Source organism: Dipodomys merriami, unplaced genomic scaffold (assembly GCF_024711535.1).
Source record: "Dipodomys merriami isolate MVZ:Mamm:240054 unplaced genomic scaffold, mDipMer1.0.p SCAF_508, whole genome shotgun sequence".
In the NCBI taxonomy this organism is placed as follows: Eukaryota; Metazoa; Chordata; class Mammalia; order Rodentia; family Heteromyidae; genus Dipodomys; species Dipodomys merriami.
Window position 1 is genome coordinate 253,818 of NW_027206078.1, and position 21,374 is coordinate 275,191.

Consider the following 21,374-nt stretch of genomic DNA (forward strand, 5'->3'; position numbering starts at 1 on the left):
GGCCGCACCTCGGTGAGCCCCGGACTCCGGCTTTATTTCCCTAACCCAAAAAGAGATGCCGGAGATGCCGCTCCCTTTCCTGGAAGAACGGCTCGGCTCCCGCGCTCCCCGGCTCCCGAGGCCACCGCCCTGTCGCCTGCCCTGCAGCCACGGAATGGACTCGGTGCTTCCTCCGGGGGTGTTCCTTGTCCCCGTTCCTGGGAAAGCGGCTGCACTTAGGCCAAGGTTTGCAGTATCGGCTTTTACATGGAGCCGAAGACGTGCTGGGCGCCTTCTTTTCCTTCGCACAGCTCACCTGCCCCGTCCCTGCCCCGCCCCTCCCGTCACCTGCCCCGCCCCTCCCCTCCCGTCACCTGCCCCGCCCCTCCCGTCACCTGCCCCGCCCCTGCCCCGCCCCTCCCCTCCCGTCACCTGCCCCGCCCCTCCCGTCACCTGCCCCGCCCCTGCCCCGCCCCTCCCCTCCCGTCACCTGCCCCGCCCCTCCCGTCACCTGCCCCGCCCCTGCCCCGCCCCTCCCGTCACCTGCCCCGCCCCTCCCGTCGCCTGCCCCGCCCTCCCGTCACCTGCCCCGCCCCTTCCGTCACCTGCCCCGCCCCTCCCGTCACCTGCCCCGCCCCTCCCGTCACCTGCCCCGCCCCTGCCCCGCCCCTCCCGTCACCTGCCCCGCCCCTCCCCTCCCGTCACCTGCCCCGCCCCTCCCGTCACCTGCCCCGCCCCTCCCGTCACCTGCCCCGCCCCTCCCGTCACCTGCCCCGCCCTCCCGTCACCTGCCCCGCCCCTGCCGTCGCCTGCCCCGCCCTCCCGTCACCTGCCCCGCCCCTCCCGTCACCTGCCCCGCCCTCCCGTCACCTGCCCCGCCCCTCCCGTCACCTGCCCCGCCCTCCCGTCACCTGCCCCGCCCCTGCCCCGCCCCTCCCGTCACCTGCCCCGCCCCTGCCCCGCCCCTCCCGTCACCTGCCCCGCCCTCCCGTCACCTGCCCCGCCCTCCCGTCACCTGCCCCGCCCTCCCGTCACCTGCCCCGCCCCTCCCGTTACCTGCCCCGCCCCTCCCGTCACCTGCCCCGCCCCTCCCGTCACCTGCCCCGCCCCTGCCCCGCCCCTCCCGTCACCTGCCCCGCCCCTCCCCTCCCGTCACCTGCCCCGCCCCTCCCGTCACCTGCCCCGCCCCTCCCGTCACCTGCCCCGCCCTCCCGTCACCTGCCCCGCCCCTCCCGTTACCTGCCCCGCCCCTCCCGTCACCTGCCCCGCCCCTCCCGTCGCCTGCCCCGCCCCTCCCGTCACCTGCCCCGCCCCTCCCGTCGCCTGCCCCGCCCCTCCCGTCGCCTGCCCCGCCCCTCCTGTCCGCAGCGGCTGCGGCCCGACGCGCGCTCCGGGCCCTGGCACAGGCCCCGCCGTGAGGACCGGACCGCAGGGCCCGCTCAGGCCCGCGTCCCGCACCGCGCCGCACCTGGGGGAGCCTCCGGCGCGCCCTGCGGAGAGGCCGGCCCGGCCCGGCAGGCGGATCCGACGGGGCCAGGGTCCCAGCGGCCCTGTCCGGGGAGCCCGCGCCTGCCGCCGCGGCCGTCGGAGCTCGCGGGCCGCCCGGGCCGCTGGACGCCGCCGGGCGCGGGATCGCCCGCTGGGGCGCCGTCAGCGTGCGCAGGTCACGTGCTTACCACGCGCGTCCTCGCCAGGTGTCACGTGCTTGCCATGCGGCCCTCGTCCAGCGCACGTGCTCCCCACGGGCATGCGCAGCCGCGCCCGGTGTCACGTGCTCCCCACGGGCATGCGCGGCCGCGCCGGGTGTCACGTGCTCCCCACGGGCATGCGCGGCCGCGCCGGGTGTCACGTGCTCGCCGTCCGGCCTGGATCCGGCCCTCAGCCGCCGGCGCGCAGGCCCGGGCGGCCTCGGGGCGCCGCGGGCCTCATGGCCGCCGCTGCCCCCGGCGAGGCCTCGCCTCCACCCTCGGCCCCCGCGGCGCTGCTGCTCCTGCTCCTTCTAGACTCTTCCAGCCGGGCCGCGGCCGCCCGACACCTCCGGAGCCAGGGGCCGTCCCTGAGCAGCGCCGTGGGTAGGCCGGTGCCCCGCCCCGCGTCCCCCGCCCCGCACCCTAACCCTAGCCCCCCGCGTCCCCCGCCCCGCATCCCGCACCCTAACCCTAGCCCCCCGCGTCCCCCGCCCCGCATCCCGCACCCTAACCCTAGCCCCCCGTCCCCCGCCCCGCATCCCGCACCCTAACCCTAGCCCCCCGTCCCCCGCCCCGCACCCTAACCCTAGCCCCCCGCGTCCCGCACCCTAACCCTAGCCCCCCGCGTCCCCCGCCCCGCGTCCCGCACCCTAACCCTAGAACCCCGCGTCCCCCGCCCCGCATCTCCCCCTGCCCCCTGTCCCCCCCCACGTCCCCTGTCCTCCCCGCATCTCCCCGCGTCCCCCCCGTCCCCTCCTCGCATCTCCCCCGTCCCCTCCTCGCATCTCCCCCCCCGTCCCCTCCTCGCATCTCCCCCCCCCGTCCCCTCCTCGCATCTCCCCCGTCCCCTCCTCGCATCTCCCCCCCCCGTCCCCTCCTAGCATCTCCCCCGTCCCCTCCTCGCATCTCCCCCGTCCCCTCCTCGCATCTCCCTCCCTCCCGTCCCCTCCTAGCATCTCCCCCTCCCCCGTCCCCTCCTCGCATCTCCCCCTCCCCCGTCCCCTCCTAGCATCTCCCCCTCCCCCCTCCCCTCCTCGCATCTCCCCCTCCCCCCCTCCCCTCCTCGCATCTCCCCTCCCCCCCTCCCCTCCTTGCATCTCCCCTCCCCCCCTCCCCTCCTCGCATCTCCCCTCCCCCCTCCCCTCCTCGCATCTCTCATCCCCCCTCCCCTCCTCGCATCTCCCCCTCCCCCCCCTCCCCTCCTCGCATCTCCCCTCCCCCCCTCCCCTCCTTGCATCTCCCCTCCCCCCCTCCCCTCCTCGCATCTCCCCTCCCCCCTCCTCGCATCTCTCATCCCCCCTCCCCTCCTCGCATCTCCCCCTCCCCCCCTCCCCTCCTCGCATCTCCCCTCCCCCCCTCCCCTCCTCGCATCTCCCCTCCCCCCCTCCCCTCCTCGCATCTCCCCTCCCCCCTCCCCTCCTCGCATCTCCCCCCCTCCCCTCCTCGCATCTCCCCCTCCCCCCGTCCCCTCCTCGCATCTCCCCCTCCCCCCGTCCCCTCCTCGCATCTCCCCCGTCCCCTCCCCCCGTCCTCGCCTCGCATCTCCCCTCCCCCCCTCCCCTCCTCGCATCTCCCCTCCCCCCCTCCCCTCCTCGCATCTCCCCCCCCCCCCGTCCCCTCCTCGCATCTCTCATCCCCCCCCCCCTGTCCCGGGCGCGCAGGGCCGGGCTGTCGAGGCCCGGGCTGCCACTCGGCTCCATCCCGCAGCCTGCGGCCGGGTGGCCCTGCGGGGTCGCATCCTGGGCGGGGAGCCCGCCTCCCCGCGGTGGCCGTGGCAGGTCAGCCTGCACTATGCCGGCCTGCACGTCTGCGGCGGCTCCGTCCTCAACGAGTACTGGGTGCTGTCGGCCGCGCACTGCTTCGACAGGTGGGCGGCGCGGGGGAGTGGGGCGCGGGGAGGAGAGGGTGTGGGGAGGAGGGGCGGGGAGGACGGGACTCCTGACCGTCCTCCCTCCCCGGTGGTCCTGTCCCCGCCCAGCCCCTCCGGTGCCAGGTCCGAGTCCTGCCCCCAAGTCTGACAGTTGCAGGCTGACACTCAGAGGCCAGCACACTTCACTTACTGGGTGCGGGGTGCACAGCCCGGGACCCACACTCAGGACTGTCTCCAAAGAGGCTTTATCCTCTCCTCACTCATCTCCCGGGGCTCATCCACCTTGGCGGCCTCTCCAACAGCATGGTCCTCAGGCTAGAGCTGCCCTCCACCCACACGAGCCCTGGGTGAGTCTGGGCCATCTGCCCCCAGCAGGAGGTGCAGCTAGGCCTTGTGCATGGACATGGGGCTCCCACCACGGGGGCACAGGCGCCTGATGATTCCTGGATTCTCTGTGGCCCCAGGCTAGGGTCTCTTTGAGAACAGCTCAGCCAGCAGCCGGACACAGGTCCCCAAGGAGCCACCCACAGGGACTGGGCTTCCAGTCCTGACCTCTGCCCCTTTTCAGATTTGTCTGTAGGCACAGGGTGCAGTGGCTTTTGTTCTGACCAACAGGGACAAGAACATTCGTGGTTTTGACATGTATGTGGGCATCATGAACCTGAAGGTGGCTGACAAGCACACAATGTGGTATGAAGTGAACCGGGTGATCATACACCCCACCTATGCCAAGTATCACCCTGTTGGAGGAGATGTGGCACTGGTGCAGCTGAAGAGCCCCCTTGTGTTTTCTGACTCAGTACTCCCCATCTGCCTGGCACCCACCAATGTGAACCTTACCAGTGTTTCTTGCTGGGCCACTGGGTGGGGACTGGCATCACAAGGTAAGAACAAAACACAGATCTCAGAAAAGTGGAATGGTGCTGACCAGAGTCTGAGGAGTAGGTAGGAGACCAGTCCAAGCAGAAAGATGCAAACTGTAAAGAACCTACTGGAAATGCTAGAAATAAAAGCTTACTGTAAGAGACAAAAATGTTCTTTTGTGGGTTAGAGGACTGAGCACAGCTGAAAAGAACCTGAACTCGAAGACTGGTCAATAGAAATTATCCATAGTGTGGCAGAAAACGAATGTGTGTGAGTGGGTAAGCATTTCCATAGGTTCTGGCTCTGCTCCTGTACCAGGGAAGGGCTCCTGCTGGTGCGGGAGGGGCTTGTTGTGTCTGGGCGGGGCTTTTCCTGCGAGTGGGCAGACTCTCTCTCATGTTGGCAAGAGCTCCAATGTTATCTCCTGGCCTTAGGGAGCAGGACCTCACCTGTGGTAGGCTGGAAGAATTCATCTGACTGATTTACTCCTCTCCTCACAGGCCAAACTGTGGATGACCTGCAGGAGATCCAGTTGCCTCTGATCTCCCAGACTCTGTGCCAGATACTCTATGGGAAATCTTACATCATGTCAGACATGATCTGTGCTGGGGACATCTTCAGATCCAAGACTGTGTGTGAGGTATATCCCCACTACATCACCTGGAGGCAGGGCTAGGCAAGGGGCCCCGACCCTGGCTCTCCGCAGTCGCAGTGAAGGACCACAGCACACCTGCACTGAGTCTCAGCTCTGCAGCCTTGGGCTGCTGCAGCTGAGGGCAGGGGCTGGGTGAGCTGGAGAGCCATGGGTAACCATCTCTGTTTAAGCACGTAAGATGGCTCCCAGATTACAGATAGTTCTCTTCCTTTGCAGGGTGATTCTGGAGGCCCTCTGGCATGTGAATTCAACCATATCTGGTTTCAGATTGGAATTGTGAGCTGGGGCCGTGGGTGTGCCCTCCCCATGTTCCCCGGAGTGTATGCTCGGGTCTCTTACTACTCAGATTGGATACGTCATATCGTAGAGATCACTCCCCTTCCCAGTCAGCCAGTCCCGGACCTCTGTCCATCTCTGGGGGCTCCCATTAGTGTATCTGTGGCCATGCTGACTGCATGCCTGACAGTGTTTTGAGGGCAGAGACCCTCATCCCAAGCTTCCTTGTGGCTGGTGCTGGTGCCTTTTTTTTGTCAGTCATGAGGCTTGAACTCTGGGCTTGGACGCCGACCCTGTGCTCTTCTGCTCAGGGCCAGCGCTCTTACCGCTTGAGCCACAACACCACTTTCATCATTGTAGCTTCTTCGTACCCTGTTTCTGTCAAGGGAATGGCCACCCTACAAGGTCTCATGTACCTCCTGCCAGTCTCTCTAGAGCCAAGAGAGACCCAGACATCGGTTAGTGAGGATGTGAGCAAAAGAAGAAATGAGGGGAGGGGGAGAGGAGCAGGAACTGCCTAGGAAAGCACAAGGGATGCAGCGGGGGAGACATATGTTTAGACTGGATGCATTGAGATAAGATTATTAAATGTTTATGAAGCAAGCATATCAAAGCTCTTGAACTAGTCTTTGTACCCTAGAGTCACTACAGGCTTCTTCCCTCATGCAAAGGTGAGTGCCCACAGACAGAAGGAAGACTATAGGTCCACCAAAAACAGGTGCCCACAGACCAAATTGAGCCTGACAATTATACATCACCTGTGGGAATCTGTGGATGAGGACGGGGCATCAGTCATTTAAATAGCCTGGCATTATAACAGAGTTTTGAAGACACTTGAACACCAGTTTGAAAAGACCAAACACACTGGTCCCAGTGGCTCGCATCTGTAATCCTAACTATTCAGAAATCTGAGTTTATATCAAATTACTGTCAGGCAAGAAAGCCCAGGAAAAAAATAAATATGAAGGCCAGTGAGGTGTAGGTATGGAGGGACTAACCCAGAAGATAGAAAAACATGCCATACAAGCCAGCTACCAGTGGTTCACATCTGTAATCTTAGCTACTCAGGAGACTGAGATCTGAGGTCAGGGTTTGAAGCCAGCCTGCACTGGAAAGTTTGTGAGACTATTATCTCCAGTTAACCAGAAGAAAGCCAGAATGGAGCTATGGCTCCAGTGGTAGAGCACTGACTTTGAACAGAAAAGCTCTGGGACAGAGCTAGGCCCTGTGTTCAAGCTCCAGGATCAGTACAAAAAAGAAAGAAAAATGTCCCATATAGACCCTGCAATCACAGCATGCCACAAAGACTGGACAGTTCAAAACTGAACAACTAATGGATAAAGCCCACATAAGAATCAGCCCAAGTACTTGTGGAAAATCGTATGACGTCATTTATAGCCTCAAAAGTACCCAAGTTTTCATGGCAAAATTGAGTTGATCCAGGAAATCATATAATACTGAGCAAGTAGACTTTAGCCACTTAAGAGTGGTTGAGCATAGAATTCTTTCAGTACTTCAGAAAAATTAAACAAATCCCATAGAACATCCATAAGACTACAAAGGGGCCACAATCCTGGGTGTAGGAGAGGACACAGAATGACTAGGTTGTGTGGTCCTTATTGGTCTTACCATCCGGTATAAAATTGCAATGAAGGTAATTACAATGAAGGATTGCATTTGCATTATTACAATTTGGAAAATACGTAACACATGGGATCATTTTTATTTCTTTCCCTGGCTATCTTCTAACATCTTCATCCGTGTGGAAGACCCTAAAAACTTCGCGAGCCTTAATGTGGGAGTCTGTCTTCCTAAAGGATATCTAAGGCCTCTGCAGCAGCTCAGGACTCCCACTCTGCCACAGGGAGGAAGAGCCAAAGGGCAATGCAAGCTGTGGCTTAGTTCTCATAGGTCAGAATAAAAGCTGTGTGCCACCAGGAATATGGCTGCTCGTGCATCTTGTGCAGTGGTGAGCACCCCACCTGGCTGTCCCTATTTCGATGTCATTATGCAAGCTAGAACTTCCCTCAGTCCTTGGATGCACCAGACAGGAAACTCCAAGAACTGCAAAGACCTTGGAAGCCGTGAGTAAGCCTTCTTTGATAATATCTCTGTGTTGTCTTGACTAAGTCATTGGTTTCTGAAACTGCACACTTGTACCCAACTGCCTGGAATAGTAAATGTTCCAGAAACAAAGCCTCCCACCACACGCGTAGGCCGATGAGCCTGTGGCCTTCATGTGGGACCGAGTGGCCACTGAACATGCATTTTGTAGGACTATATTTTCAGGAATCCTTTTATAGCTCATTAAAATGGCATTTATTTGTTGTTTTTTTTTTTTTTTAAAGATTTAAGGCTTATTTAACCTGCCTTCCTTCCTTCCTCCCCTCCTTTCTTCCTTCCCTCCTTTCTCCCTCCTTCCTTATTGTGCTGGTACTGGTGCCTAACACAGGACCCCATGCTCTTGCTTGCTTTTTTATTCAAGGCTGGCACTCTGCCACTTGAGCCACACCTCCACTTTGACTTTTCACTGGTTAATTGAAGATAATACTCCTACACTTTTCTGCCTGGACTGGCTTTGAACTGTGATCCTCAGCTCTTAGTCTCTTGGGTAACTAGGGTTACAGGCATGAATTTCCAGTATTTTTAATTTTTACTGAACAAAACCTTTACATACATGCGCAGGTGTACCCTGTGTAAGGTTTCAAGCAGGGTGAGCATTTGTCTCTTCCCTTGTCATCACTGTTGGCACCCACACCTCTCCCCCTCCCTCGCTGGTTGAGCTTGTGTGTGAAGACTTGAGGATACCCTCAGATTGCTATTCCATGCAGCTGTGGCCTTCTCAGTTTATAGTTCCCACAGCGTGACCTTCCTCCACAGACACCCGAGCAGCTGCTTAGTGGTATCCTGACTTCTCCCGTCACTAGGGGGCATTCCTCTGGCATTTAGGAAACTGGACTTGCCTAGAGACCACAGTGCATTTGAGTGAGCGTCTCTGTGGGTTCCTATGCCATCCAGAGAAAGGCTGTGTGCAGCAGGGGCCTGCCTGTGTGAGGCACGTGGTGGTGCCCCACTTGGGGGCTAAGGCTTGCGGTGGCAAAGGCAAATTAAGACTAAGGAGTTGTCCTCCTGGCGCAGGGGCAGTGTGCCAGTCTCACAATCTGAGGACTAAGATTCTCTAGCATCTCATTTGCTTTGAGCTTTAGAGTCTCCCGTTACAGAACCTTCCAGCAAGAACGGATATCTGAGGGCCTGGCCCCCAATGGTCCCCCAGCTGCTCTGCTCTGCTGCAGGCTGGGAATGCTGTCTGCTCCCCCAGAGGGACCTGCGTCTGTCCCCTCTGCCCATGTCTGCTCCCAAGCCACTCACAGGTGTGCATTGCACACCAGGTCAGTCAGCATTTATTGGGCCTCTGTTGGATGTGTGCTCGGGATATTGGGTAGATTGAGATGCCTGATGAGAGTTCAGACGCCAGGAAGGTCCATCTCTGTTTCCAGGAAACCCTGCAAGCGTTGAATCTGTAAGCCTGGAGTAGGATGTGCTCTCCCGCATCTCCAGCGGGCAGGCATTCACGGCAGTGTCCCGTACTGTGCAGAATCAGTGGGCTCTGCATTGCCTCCTAAGGAAGACCCCAGAGGGCCAGGCCCTGCGCCTCTTGCCTCTACTTCCTAAGTGCTACCATCCATCACTGTGTATGTGTATGTACACACTCATGCACATACACACGTGTAGAAATACACTTACAGATGCATACATATTGGCTATAGATATTATATATTGTATAGATATAAAGCCTCTCAGCATGGCTTCCCCCCAGGCCTCACCTCAAGTCTACGGTGGACATGAACCCTGAGTTCCCTGCACCAGCTCTCCGGTGCCTGTCTCTACCCTCTATTCTCCACCCACCTCCCATCCACCCGCCACCCAGAGTCCCAGGTCCCCCCTCCTCCCTCACATATTTTATTTTTAGCTGACACATCACAAGCGTACATATTTGTTGGAGGGGGGTAGTTGTGGTATTTCCATCAGGTATGAATGTGCAATGTTCAGATCCAGGTAACTAACCTATTGATCAACAAACATTTACTGTTTACCACTTCTTTGTATTGGGGACACTCAAAATTCTCTTTTACTACCATTTTGAAATAGTCAGCATAACTCTCGTCAACCACATTGGTGTTATAGAACATTAGAAGTTGTCGAGATGGACCCAAGACCCCATGAACCATCCTTCCACCCCTCCCACACGCCCTTCCCAGGCTCTGGCAGCCATTCCTCTGTGCGCTACTTCTGTGGGACCAGCTCTTGATGTCCACCTCTGAGATGATGCAGGGCTTGTCCTTCTGCCCCGCTCATGCTGCCTGTCACCGGTCTCCAGCCCCATCCACCAGGCTACAGATGACAGGTTTCCCCTTTAATAATGGGTGTTTGTAATATGTATTCCATGTCTTCATCCGTACATCCATCAGAGGATACCTCACTGCTCTCATTTCTTGGCTATTGTGAGGATCTTACAGTAGATCTATTTCCAATTTTTTGAGGAAAATCCTTCTATAGTATTCTCCACAATAGTTATACTAATTTAGCTATTAACTAAAGCAATAATATGTAACAGCTGGTAACTTTCTGTTAGTTATGAAAAGTATACCTCTGCTGTTTGATCAGAGTACTAAAGATACAGGTGCATGTTTTCTACTATTTCATGAATTTTGTGCATATTTTATGTCACATCTTAGAACAACTTGGAAAACTGACTACATAGAAAAAATAAATGTTTAAAATAAACATTACTATATAAGGAGATTTTAATTGAAATCAGACCACCTAAGAAGATATTTACTATATGCCAGAAGCTAGAGAGTCTTCAGAGATTAAGGGAAAATAACTTTGAATCCCCCTTATTTCTAAATGAGAAAGGAACCAAAGTCCTACATCAGAAAAATTCAAACTAAATAGAAATCAATTAAGTAGATGAAGGTAAAAAATAATACACAATCTTTTTAAACTAGCGAATGTCAGCAGTACTTTCTTACTCCTAGTTACTCTATTTTTGACAGCACTGGGGTTTCAGCTCAGGCCTCACACTTGCTAAGCAGGTGCTCCACAACTTGAGCTGTTCCACCAAACTTGTTTAGTGTTGGTTATTTCCTTTGTTCTTTTGTTTTGGCGGGTCATAGGGCTTGAACTCTGGGCCTGGGCGCTGTCCCTCAGCTCTTCAGCTCAAGGCAAGTGCTCTACCAGTTGAGCCACAGTGCCACTTCTGGTTTTCTGAGTAGTTTATTGGAGATAAGAATCTCACGGACTTGCCTGCCCAGGCTGGCTTTGAACCGTGACTCTCAGATCTCAGCCTCCTGAGTAGCTAGAATTACAGGTGTGAGCCACCAACACCCAGCTCCTTTTTTCTTTTTACTTTTTTTGCCAGTCCTGGGGCTTGAACTCAGGGTCTGGGCGCTGTCCCTTAGCTGCTTTTGCTCAAGGCTAGCACTCTACCAGTTGAGCCACAGCACCACTTCTGGCCTTTTCTGTGTATGTGGTGCTGAGGAATCAAAACCAGGGCTTCATACATGCTGGGCCAGTGCTCTACCACTGAGCCATGTTCCCAGCCTGTGTTAGTTTTCTGTAAGATAGGTCTTGTTTCACGCTGGAGCTGGCCTGGATCCTGAGTACCCTACTAGTCCTTCATGTGTGCTGCAGTGTAGCCAGCCATGAACCTCCCCCTGTGGCTTCAGATGTGTGAGTGTGTGTGTTCCTCTGGGCAGGGACAGGAAGAAAAACACAAAATTCACCCTTTCACTCTGATGGACAAGAGTATGCCTGTGTCCTTTCTTGAACAATGAAGTGTCCAGGTGAGTTGGTGGAGAGGGTAGGGCCGCCATGAATGTAGCAGTCCCAGGCTATATCTACAGGATTCCTTTTAGAGCCATAGAGATACTGACGTGGAAACCAGTATCTAATTTCCCAGCCGTTACCACAGGACCCAGGCTCAGATAACAGGCCTGGGCCCCGGTAAGGCTTAGACTGCTAGGGATTCTGTCCAGCACTCCACCCAGCAGTGTGTACTGTTGCTGCGTAGTGAGCTCCAGGGTTGAAAGGTCATCTCTTGTCACCTTTGGGGGACCCAGAACAAAGCCTTTGGTATGGGCAAATGAATAGACGTCCCCTCATCTTCTCCTGTGGTCTTTGCAGCCCTTCTAACTGGTCCAGCCCTATAAGAAAAGAGTCCCTTGCTAGGCAGGGTCTGTGCACTCACTCCATAGAGGGAGGTCTTACCAGTCCGTCAGCCCTCAGCCCACCCCTGGTGGGCAGGGGTGAACTGAAGCAGGGTGACAGCCAAGGGGTGGAGACCGAAAGGTAGGAACTGAAAGTCCTGGGGTGGGTAAAGAGCTCAGGGAGGGCTCTGCTCCCCAGGACTGTTTGGGAAGCCCTAGACCCAAATAGCCTGGTCCCAATCCTGGCTCTACTTTCTCTCATAAACACACCAGTCCTGGGGCTTGAACCCTGGACTTAGGTACTGCCCCTGAGGTGTTTTGTTTTTTTCTCTGTCTTGCTCAAGACCTGGTCTCTAACCAGGTCTTGAACCATAGCTCCATGTGCAGCTCTTTGGTGGTTAATGGAAAGCCTAGCCTCAGATCTCAGCCTTCTGAGTAGCTAGGCTTGCAGACGGGAGCCCCCGGCGCCCGGCACACACCCTCCATGTCCACGGGGGAACGGCGGGAAGCACCCCACCGCTTCGGCCAACCACGGCGGCCCACGGTACGGAGACTCCTCCCCTGGCCGTGGTGCAGATCTGAGGGTGCCAGGCCTGCAGAGGGGTCGGGAACATTGGGGTATACACACACGTCCCAGCAGAGCTCCCCGGGACCCCACTCTCCCCTCTGCCTTTCACAGAGCTCCAGTGCCCACCTCAGGCCTCACCCCCCCCATCCTCTTCCCCAATGAAGACCTCCAGTTTTTAGGTCGTCCCTGCCCAGGGCTTTCCCCCTCCCAGTCATCTCCCCTCCCCAATTCTCCCTTTCCTAGGCCCCCCTCCCAGGCCTCCCCTCCCCAGGTCTCCCCTCCCAGGCCTCTACCCCCAGGGCTGGGCCTGCCCCTCCTCCCTGGACTGCAGAGCCAGCCAAGCTTCTCAGCTTCTAAGTGGGGCTCTTGGTCCTTTATGAGTCTCCCACCCCATAAAAGAGATCACCGCTGAGCTGTCCAGAGCCTCTGGAAGCAGCCAGGCTGCGCAGGCCCAGCCGGGGCAGGGGTGGAGGCGCGCTGCCGGAGATGGTGGGAAGGGTTCTGGTCACTCGAGGGCAGCGGCCCAGGATGCCGAGGAATGTGCTTGGCCCTGTGGCTTGTCCCGCTGGCCTCAGAGCCCGGAGTTTTCCTCCGCCGGAGTCAGGTGGGGAGGCAGGAGACAAGGCAGCTGGACGGTCCCGGAGGGGACCGGGTCTCTCCCGGGACACCCAGAGGGACGGGGAAGGAGTTGGTTTACAACAAATACCTCCTGATTAATAAAAAGCTTGATGGAAATTTCATATGTTGACTGGGGTCCTACACATTTTCCAGGGACATCTGGCAGAGGCCAGGGCTGCCTGTTTATGTTCACAATGAGAACATTTTTTCCAGCGAGGTCCGGCGCAATTGTCTCCTTCAGAAGCAAATGTGAGGGGCAGACACATTGGGGTGGGGGTGTGGGCGGCCGCAGCCCCTCAGTTGGTAGTGATGTAACCCTTCCCCAGAAGGGGGCAGGCCGGAGCCTGGACCTCCTCATGGGGGGGTGGGAGCAGCCTCCCGAGCCAGGGTCCCGGTCCCTGTGTTCCCTGAGGCTCCTGGACTCTCGTTAGACCCACAAATGCACAGCCTTAAGGGGCTCAGGGGGAGGCAGCCAGACTCCCAAATCTTGTCCCCATGGGGAACATGGCTGTTGAGGGGTTCTGGGAGGGGAGGGGAGTGCAGGCCACGGTGCCAGGCCCAGGAAGGACGGAGGTGCACAGCCAAGGTCTGTGTGGGGTAGCAGTGGGCTGGAGGCCGAGGATGGTCGTTTTCTGGGTCAGCACCACAGTCAACACCAAGGGTGTTGGGTAGGGGCTGTGGCAAAATGACCCCCCCCCCAACCACCATAAGGGACAAGGCTTTCCTTGTCTGCCCCCAAACCGCACGTGACCTCAGGTCCCAAGTCCTAGAGGAGTCAGTGGACAGTGATGGTGTGAGGAACCCCGAGCCGGGACCCCCCGGCTCCGGCTCCAACCCTCAACCGCGGCTGCCTCGGGGGTCTGGGTTTGGAGGTGGCAGGCTCGCTGCCGCGGTGCCAGCTGGGGCTCAGCCGGCCCTGTGGCTGCCGCACCAGGCCACCGTGTGTGGTCCTTGTGGGAGACTCTCGTATATTTTCCTTTCTTTTTCCTTCTTCCTTTTTAATAAAATGTGTCAGAGTGGAAGGCAGACACCACCTCCACTCTGTGCGCCTGTGCACGTATACGTGCATGCACGCACATGTACAAACGTGTGCACACGTGTACATGCGCATTGCACACGTGTGAGTGTGTTGCAGGCTGTGGCAGGGGGACCAGCCCCCACCTCTCATCCCCTTTCCTGAGCAAGGTGGAGGGGCGCTCGGGCTGAGGGCGCCCTTCCCGGAGGGGCGGTGGGGTCTCAGACGCCTGACCAGGCTACCCGCCGTGTCTGGCATCGGCAGGCACAGGGCCTAAACCCAGAAAGCCTCGGGGGTCAGTGCCGTGCCCGTGCTGAGGCACTGCAGAGGAAGGCCTTGTCCGTGGGACAGACAGGACTGGGGAGCCAGCACTCAGGACGCTTGCTCCCCATTACTGCTCCTGTCCTCCAGTTTGTTTTCTTGCTTTCTCTCCGAGCCTCTCTGCTGTCCACCTCGCCTCCGACAGTTCTCTGCGAGCAGCCCCTGCCCAGCCCTTCCAGAGGGCCCAGAGACCTGTCTCACCCACACCCCAGTCCAGGTGGCACCGGACTACACACATGCCCTGGGCATCGCCTCCCGCTGCAGATACCCGCGGCCCACGGGACCCAGAGGCCCTGAGCCCTGGTAGGGACGTCCTGGAGGAGGGGGCTCTCCAGAGGAGGCTCCAGGGCTGCTGTCCCCCACCGTGGCTGGGAGCAGCATTCCCGGGTGTTCTCTTTGCAGCTTGCTGCTACCTCCTCTGGGGCCTCTCTGCCAGCGCCACTAGTGTCCTCCTCTCCCCAGGACACAGTGCTGCTGGCCGGCCTGGTGCAGCCCTCACCTGTGAGCCAGCACCCAGGAGCCCGCGAAGACCGAGCGGCCCACATTGTGCAAAAGCCCCAGGGCCAGCCCCTGCTGCCTCCCCTTCTCCACTTCCACATCGTCCCCTGCAGGCCCCGTCCAGGGCAGCCCTGCCGTGTCTGCGGCATGCGGGGGCAGACAGACACCCCCTCCGCCTGGCTGTGGCCCAGCCCTGGCCAGGCCTGGGGAGCCCTGGCACCATCCGGGTCCTAAGCCTCTGGGAGCTTGGGGATGGCGCCATCCACCTGGCCATCCTGGGAGAAAGACCACAGAGTCCAGGGCCAGCAGGGGCTGGAGAGGAAGACCCTGGGCCCACTGAACAAACCGAGGAGCAGGAGGGCTCAAGGTGCACTGTGTGCTTGGGACACACCCCACACACAAACATGGTGCATGCACATGCGTGCACACACAGTGAAACATGCACACACACGAGTACACATTTGAACACAAACCTGCATGTACACACGCAAACACACACACAAGTACCTATCTGCACACACAGACCCGCTTATACTCACACAAATGAACCTATACCTGCACAATACACCTGCTTATGCGCATAAGTTAGTGTACGCAGGTCCACACAAGCATCCTGTAGGTATGAGCCCGCTTGTGCACACAGATCTGCACACACAGGGCTGCTTGTGCACACACATGCACGCACATTGCACACACACAAGCCCACTTATGTGCACAGGCACACCTCTCTATACAGGAATGCACGTGTGTGTACCACTGCCCACACAAGACATACCTGAGTACACTCAGGCAGACACACCTACAGGAGCTGTGGCTTTTAAGTCCGAAGTGAGCTCTGCCTAGCATTTCTGGCCTGGACCCTCTCCCCACTCTCAGGGAGGCTTTGTGGGAGGCAAGGGCAGCTGGACCCCAGACGGGCCTGAAGCTGGGCCCCAGGAGAGCGGCCACTGGGGCCTGCGCACACATGTGAGAGGCTGGTGACCCCCTGTGTAGCTCACGGTGGGCCCCATGCTTGATTTATGACGGGGCTTCCCTGCATGTGTCAAAGACACCGTGTTAAGCACCGGTATAAAAATAATATATAGGTTACCGCAACGTTTTTATGACCTACCCCAGCCCTGCCCCGGAATGCGGGACCCAGCAGGTGAAATAACGCGTCTCGGCGCTGCGCTCACAGATGAGGGCGGGCAGGGAAGGTCTCTGGGCCGGAGCCCTTGTGGGAGTGGAGTGGATGCTGGGGTCAGGTGGGGAAGCAGACTCTGGGATGGTGTTGGCAGAGCTCCCGCAGCCTGGGGAGATGGCAAAGTGAGGTTCACAGGGACCCTGTGCCTCCCTTCCTACTTACAGAACAGCAGAGATCCATGCACTGGTTAGTAGGAGATGGTGCTCTGGGGTTCGGTCTGGGCCTCTTCAGAATCCTGTCACAGGAGCATAGGCCTTGAATTGGCTGCAGCGGGGAGGACAGGAGGGCGGGCCTGGACACACTGCAGATGTTCCCCCTGTACACAGGGACAGTGAGGATGCATCAGCCAGCGTCTGCTGCGTGACAAACGACCCCCTCATGCCCAGCTCCTCCAGTAGTGTTAGGCGCCAATTTCTATCCTTAGCTTGGGAAAAATTTTAGCATTTCTTCTTTTCACGGGTGGAGAAACGAGCCGAGGAAGCTAGCTGAAGTCTTCCACAAGGTGGAGTCTCTGGACCCCCGTGTCTCGGTAAGAAGCCCCGGCTGGAGGGCTGCTGGGAGACCGGAGGGTGGGCTCTATCAGGGAGCACCCGAGGAAGCCACCTGGGGCTGTCCCACCTGTGTGGATACACGCCAGGGTGTGTTGCGGCGGCGGCGGCAAAGGGCTTGGTGTGTAGCTACAGGACGAGGTAGCTGCAGCTCCACCACTCGGTCCTGGTGGGGCCTGGGGATCCTGGCCAGGTGGGGGCCATCTGCTGCTCCGGGATCCCTCCCCAGCAGGCTTACCATGGAGCATGGCCGGAGGGAGGACTGGGCAGCCGCGTACGCTGCGGCTGTGCCCGCTGTCTCTCCACGGCCCTCCGTGCTCGTGCTCTGAGGCTGTAAGGGCCTCCCTGTGACTGTGCCCATGGAAGGGGGTAATGCTTGACACACGGCCAGGCCTGGCCCCGCAAGAGAGGGTGGGCACGCCGTGTCCCACGCTGGGAGCCTCGGTGTGTCCAGTAGTAAGCCAGCGGTGCAGATCAGGTGAGCTGGGTCCACGTGGAAGGTCCAGGCAGGAGGTCAGACAGTCCCTCCCACGCGGGTCCAGGACCTCTGTGGGCAAAGCCACCGCTGGGCGGGGTCAGAGCAGCTGCCCGCGTCCACCTGGCAAAGCTGTGGATGGCACACCGCTGTCTACCTGTCTCTGATTGTTTCTTTGCGTATGTCTGTGTTTTTCTCTCTCTTGTCTGTGTGTGTGTGTCAGATCCCTCTCTCTCTCCACTATTGCTCTCTCTGTTTCCCTCCATCCCTCTGTCTGTCCTCTCTGTCTCTCTGTCTCTGTCTCGCCTCTCTCTTATTCTGTCTCTGCCTGTTTCTCCTGTGTCACTGTCTTCTGTGTCTGTGGTTCTTCCTATCTTTCTGTGTTTATGGCTCTCTATCTCTCTCTGCCTCTCTGTCCATCAGTTCTGATACTCCATTGCAAAACAAAACAAAACAAAAAAAACAAAAAAATCAAAACAGCGTCAGGTCCTCCCAGTTCCAGGACTGGATGGCTGCAGTGCACGGCCAGCCCACGGCCCTCCGGGCTTCAGGACTGGACGGCTGCCGTGCACGGCCAGCCCACGGCCCTCCGGGCTCCAGGGCTGGACGGCTGCAGTGCACGGCCAGCCCACGGCCCTCCGGGCTCCAGGGCTGGACGGCTGCAGTGCACGGCCAGCCCACGGCCCTCCGGGCTCCAGGGCTGGACGGCTGCAGTGCACGGCCAGCCCACGGCCCTCCGGGCTCCAGGGCTGGACGGCTGCAGTGCACGGCCAGCCCACGGCCCTCCGGGCTCCAGGACTGGACGGCTGGAGTGCACGGCCAGCCCACGGCCCTCCGGGCTTCAGGGCTGGACGGCTGGAGTGCACGGCCAGCCCACGGCCCTCCGGGCTCCAGGGCTGGATGGCTGCAGTGCACGGCCAGCCCACGGCCCTCCGGGCTCCAGGGCTGGACGGCTGCAGTGCACGGCCAGCCCACGGCCCTCCGGGCTCCAGGGCTGGATGGCTGCAGTGCACGGCCAGCCCACGGCCCTCCGGGCTCCAGTGGGTTCCAGCTGGCCTCCTCCAGCAAGCTCTGCTATCTACTGAGGACCTTTCCGTGGAGGCTTCTGAGGGAGGGCGTGAGCCGGGGACCCTGCAGCCACCATGAGGGTTTGAAGGCCTTGGGCAGTGGTCAGCTGTGGGAGGCGCGGAGCCTCCTGGCCTGCCAAGATCCAGTCTGGAGGCCCTGACCTGACAGGAGAGCAAGAAAAGTGCAGCCTTCCAGATCTGGCCCAGCTCTCCCTGCCTGGCCCAGCAAGGGGCTGGGGAAGGAATTCCGAGAATTCGTGGGAGGGAGAGGGAGGGGGCGGGAGGGGGAGGGGAGCAGAGGCTGCCTGGAGGGGCCAAGTGTTTGGTTTCTCTATTTCCCAGGCTTTCTGAAGTCTACAAGAGAACCGTTCCATTTCGGACCAGCAAAAACAAGCTTCTAATCTATGACGGTGGATGTCTCTGAGCCTGGGCTCTGGGGACCCCTCCCAGGTGGGCCACCTCCCTCTGCTGGTCAAAGGCCTGGCCTGCGCCCAGGGATGCACCCCAGACGGTCCATGGAGAAAGGACAGCAAGGCTGCCTGATCACCAGAACACGGACGGAGGTCGGAGGTTGAGGCCACACACTGCAGCACTCACAGGTCATCTAGGGAGTCTGGCCCAAGACTCACTCCCAAACCAGCCATCTGGGGGCCCAGGAGCGAGAAGGTGGGGCTCAGAGGGGCGGGCTGGGGTGAAAGTACTCTGGGGTGGAGGCCTGCACCCTGCACCGACCTGGTACTGCGCACACACACTCCCCTCCCCGGGAGCCCCAGGCCTGCACCGACCTGGTACTGCGCGCACACACACTCCCCGCCCCGGGAGCCCCAGGCCTGCTCTGGGGAGTCTCCCCAGAGGGAGTCTGGGAGGACAGTTCTCCCTCTGCATTCCCTTGCTGGGTCCTGGACCAAAAGAGCCAGAAGGGAGGCAGACAGCGTACACCCCACCACCCCACAGACCCCTGGGCAGAGCTCAGGCGTGGGGCAGAGCCCGCCATGGGTCAAGGCTATCCGTGCTGGAACGCGTAATCCTCATCCACACAGGAAACACTTCTAGAAGAAGCAGGATCCTGGGGCTGTGCAGTCAGAGAAATCAGAGAGAGAAGCCAGGAAAGGTGAGCAAAGTTTTCTTGGAGTCAGTGCAGAGCCTGAGGGACCAGAGGCTCTGCCAGCAGGTGTGGCTCCCTCGGGGACAGCCCCACACCCAGCCGGGCTCCGGAGTGCCCGCCCCACACCCAGCCCCCGCGCTGACCTCCTCCCAGCCAATGCAGGGTCCCCAGAGCAGTGGCACTTAAGGGTTGGCAGCAGGCAGGAACTCCCCTCATGTTTTCCCCTCCTGCCAAAGTACATCAGTTCTCCAGAGCGGGGCTGCTGGCTTTTCTGCCCACACTGCCCCTCCCCACCCCTTTCCAACACTCAGAGCCCCACAGGGAAGCAGGACAGAGCTGGAGGAGAAGGAGACGGGGCGGTCTTCTACAGCGTCTCAGACTCCCCAGAATCTTCAAAGTCCAGGCGTGTGCCGTGGAGACGTTGCCCAGGGAACATCTCAGACTGCGTCGGCCATTCCACAGGAGAAGGCAGCCCTGGAAGGCAGGGGACTAAGAGCAGATGGGTGTGTGCACACACACAACACAGGTGACATCTCACACTCAAGTGCCCAGTGCCGACGGGTCTGTCTCCACCCACAGTGGACCCACATCTTGTGCTTCGGCCCCGGGTGCAAGGCGGCTGCACCACACACGTCCACACGAGCCACCCAGACACGGGCCTGCCCTGCGCACCACGCCGACTCCTCTTACTGGCGGCAGTCTGAGCTGGGTGCTCACGCGCTCCTCCGGCTCCTGCCTTTCCCTGTAGGCCTCGAAGGACGTGGAGTCCTTCCTCACGTGTCTCGGGGAGACGCCACAGGTCTCCTTGCTTGGGAGGCACAGGCGTGGGGCCTGAACCGGAGCCGTCTGCAAGGCCCTGCCCACCAATCTTTGCTAACAGGTGGATTCTGCCACCCGGTGTCTGTGTGAGCTGCCCTCAGCCCACACCCAGGGCGGTACTGCGGTTGCCACTGGCAGAATTAAAGGAAGTGGCTTAGGGCTGGGCCTAGGGTAGGGCCTTCTTGTACTAGTCAGACTTTGCCTCATGATCAGCTCCTCATGGTCCAAAGCTGGCTGCTGGATCACATATCTGTATCCTACGCCAAAATCAGAGAGCGAGGACAGAGGCCAAAACCGGCCATCTGGCCTGCCTGCACTTGCCATGTTTCCAGGCAAGGCGCAGGTCCTGCCAGCATCTCCACGCTCACGAGGACTCCGCCGTGGAGCTGGATGGCCGTGGTCTGTGTCTCGGCTTCTGTCTCCACGCCCCGCCCCCTGCCCGCCCTGGCCCCCAGCACAGACTCTCTACAGATACCTGTTACCAGATGTCCTCCTCTGGGCTGTGCAAGGGTGGTTTGAGTAGAGGCCACTCTGTTGTTGCAAAACTGCTTTAATCCAGGGCCAGGAATGTGATCTGGGCAGCAGGAGAGGCGGCCACATCTGTCCTGCCCGGAGCACTGCCAGGGAGAGTGAGTTCAGGCACCCTGGACGGAAGACAGATTGCACCCGGAGGGCCCGAAGTCCAGAGCCATCGCCAAGAGAGTCTGCCTTCCAGGTGCGTGTCAGACCTCTACTGAAGATGACGGTGGCCTGGCCAGCAAGAGGCCGGGTCACCTGAGCCAGAGGGCAATGAGACTGTTCCACAGAGCGGTGTCCTCACCAGTCCCTCCCTACCCCATGCCTCCGTGGTGCTCCAGTGCATCCAGTGACCCCCCCCCCCCCGCCCCCAGGTCTGACATCTGGCTGGGACACCCTGCAAGGCCCTGCTTCACGGCGCCCTCAGGAGTCAGGGCAGGGTAACCCAGAGCCCTGCAGCACTCCCTGCAGCACGGCTCCCGCTGACCCCAGCTCAGTTATGGTGCTCCCTCCCTGCATGCCTCTTCTTCCACATGGCTGTGCCAAGGGCCAGACTCAGATCCCCACGGATCATGGCTGGCCTGCGGGGAAGCGGGGCCTGGAGCAGGTCAGAATCCAGGCCAGAGTCCCAGCCCTCCTGCCGACTTCCCCGCATCCCCGGCCACCTTCCCTTGCCAAGCCCCCACTCACCGAGGGTCTGGTGCTGCCCCGGCCCGCCCAGCCCTTCTGGCCAGCTCCCAGACCCCGTGCTGGAGGAGCATGATTTCATCCCTCTAGAATCCGGCAGCTCACCGTATTTACATAAATATTCTCCCCACCCCTGCCCCGGAACTGCAGAGCGGCGGCCCGGCCTCCCTCAGCCGGCTCCGGGCTGGCCCACGACTTGGCAGCTTGCCCTGACCACCAGCTCTCTCCAGCCAGAAGCTTGGCCCCAGCTGGAGGCACCCTGGGCCCTCTCCCTGCTCTGACCCCAAAGGCCTGCTCTCTCCACAAGCACCCTCCCGAGCACACTCTGCAGAGAATTAAAGTGTTTTCTTCCCCTCAGTCCCCACAGGGGATCCCACAGGCTGCTGGGCGGAGAGGCCACACAGTCCCGGACC

At 59.8% G+C, this 21,374-nt stretch overlaps 1 protein-coding gene and 1 long non-coding RNA gene across 3 annotated transcripts; one reads left to right on the forward strand and one right to left on the reverse strand.

Moving 5' to 3' along the window:
- Window positions 1–1,860: 1,860 nt before the first annotated feature.
- Window positions 1,861–5,923, forward strand: LOC138810746 (serine protease 38-like). Its single transcript, XM_069997948.1, has 5 exons — window positions 1,861–2,051; window positions 3,375–3,534; window positions 4,153–4,421; window positions 4,902–5,041; window positions 5,273–5,923. The coding sequence occupies exons 1-5, from the start codon at window positions 1,907–1,909 to the stop codon at window positions 5,528–5,530; spliced, it is 972 nt and encodes a 323-aa protein (XP_069854049.1). The 5' UTR covers window positions 1,861–1,906; the 3' UTR covers window positions 5,531–5,923.
- A 13,157-nt stretch (window positions 5,924–19,080) lies between these two features.
- LOC138810747 (uncharacterized) lies at window positions 19,081–21,050 on the reverse strand. 2 transcript variants are annotated; one of them, XR_011367235.1, is made up of 3 exons: window positions 20,965–21,050; window positions 20,234–20,375; window positions 19,081–19,413 (listed from the first exon to the last, which is right to left on the reverse strand). It is a non-coding gene; the product is annotated as an uncharacterized lncRNA (long non-coding RNA). The 2 variants fall into 2 exon arrangements; XR_011367234.1 differs by having other exon boundaries at window positions 19,081–19,428.
- Between the last annotated feature and the right edge of the window lie 324 nt (window positions 21,051–21,374).

Bases quoted from the DNA above. Each gene is read 5' to 3' on its own strand.
- LOC138810746 (XM_069997948.1), top strand. From the start codon at position 1,907: ATGGCCGCCGCTGCCCCCGGCGAGGCCTCGCCTCCACCCTCGGCCCCC. The intron at 2,052-3,374 runs GTAGGCCGGTGC...TCCATCCCGCAG, and splicing joins GTCCCTGAGCAGCGCCGTGG to CCTGCGGCCGGGTGGCCCTG. The intron at 4,422-4,901 runs GTAAGAACAAAA...CTCTCCTCACAG, and splicing joins GTGGGGACTGGCATCACAAG to GCCAAACTGTGGATGACCTG.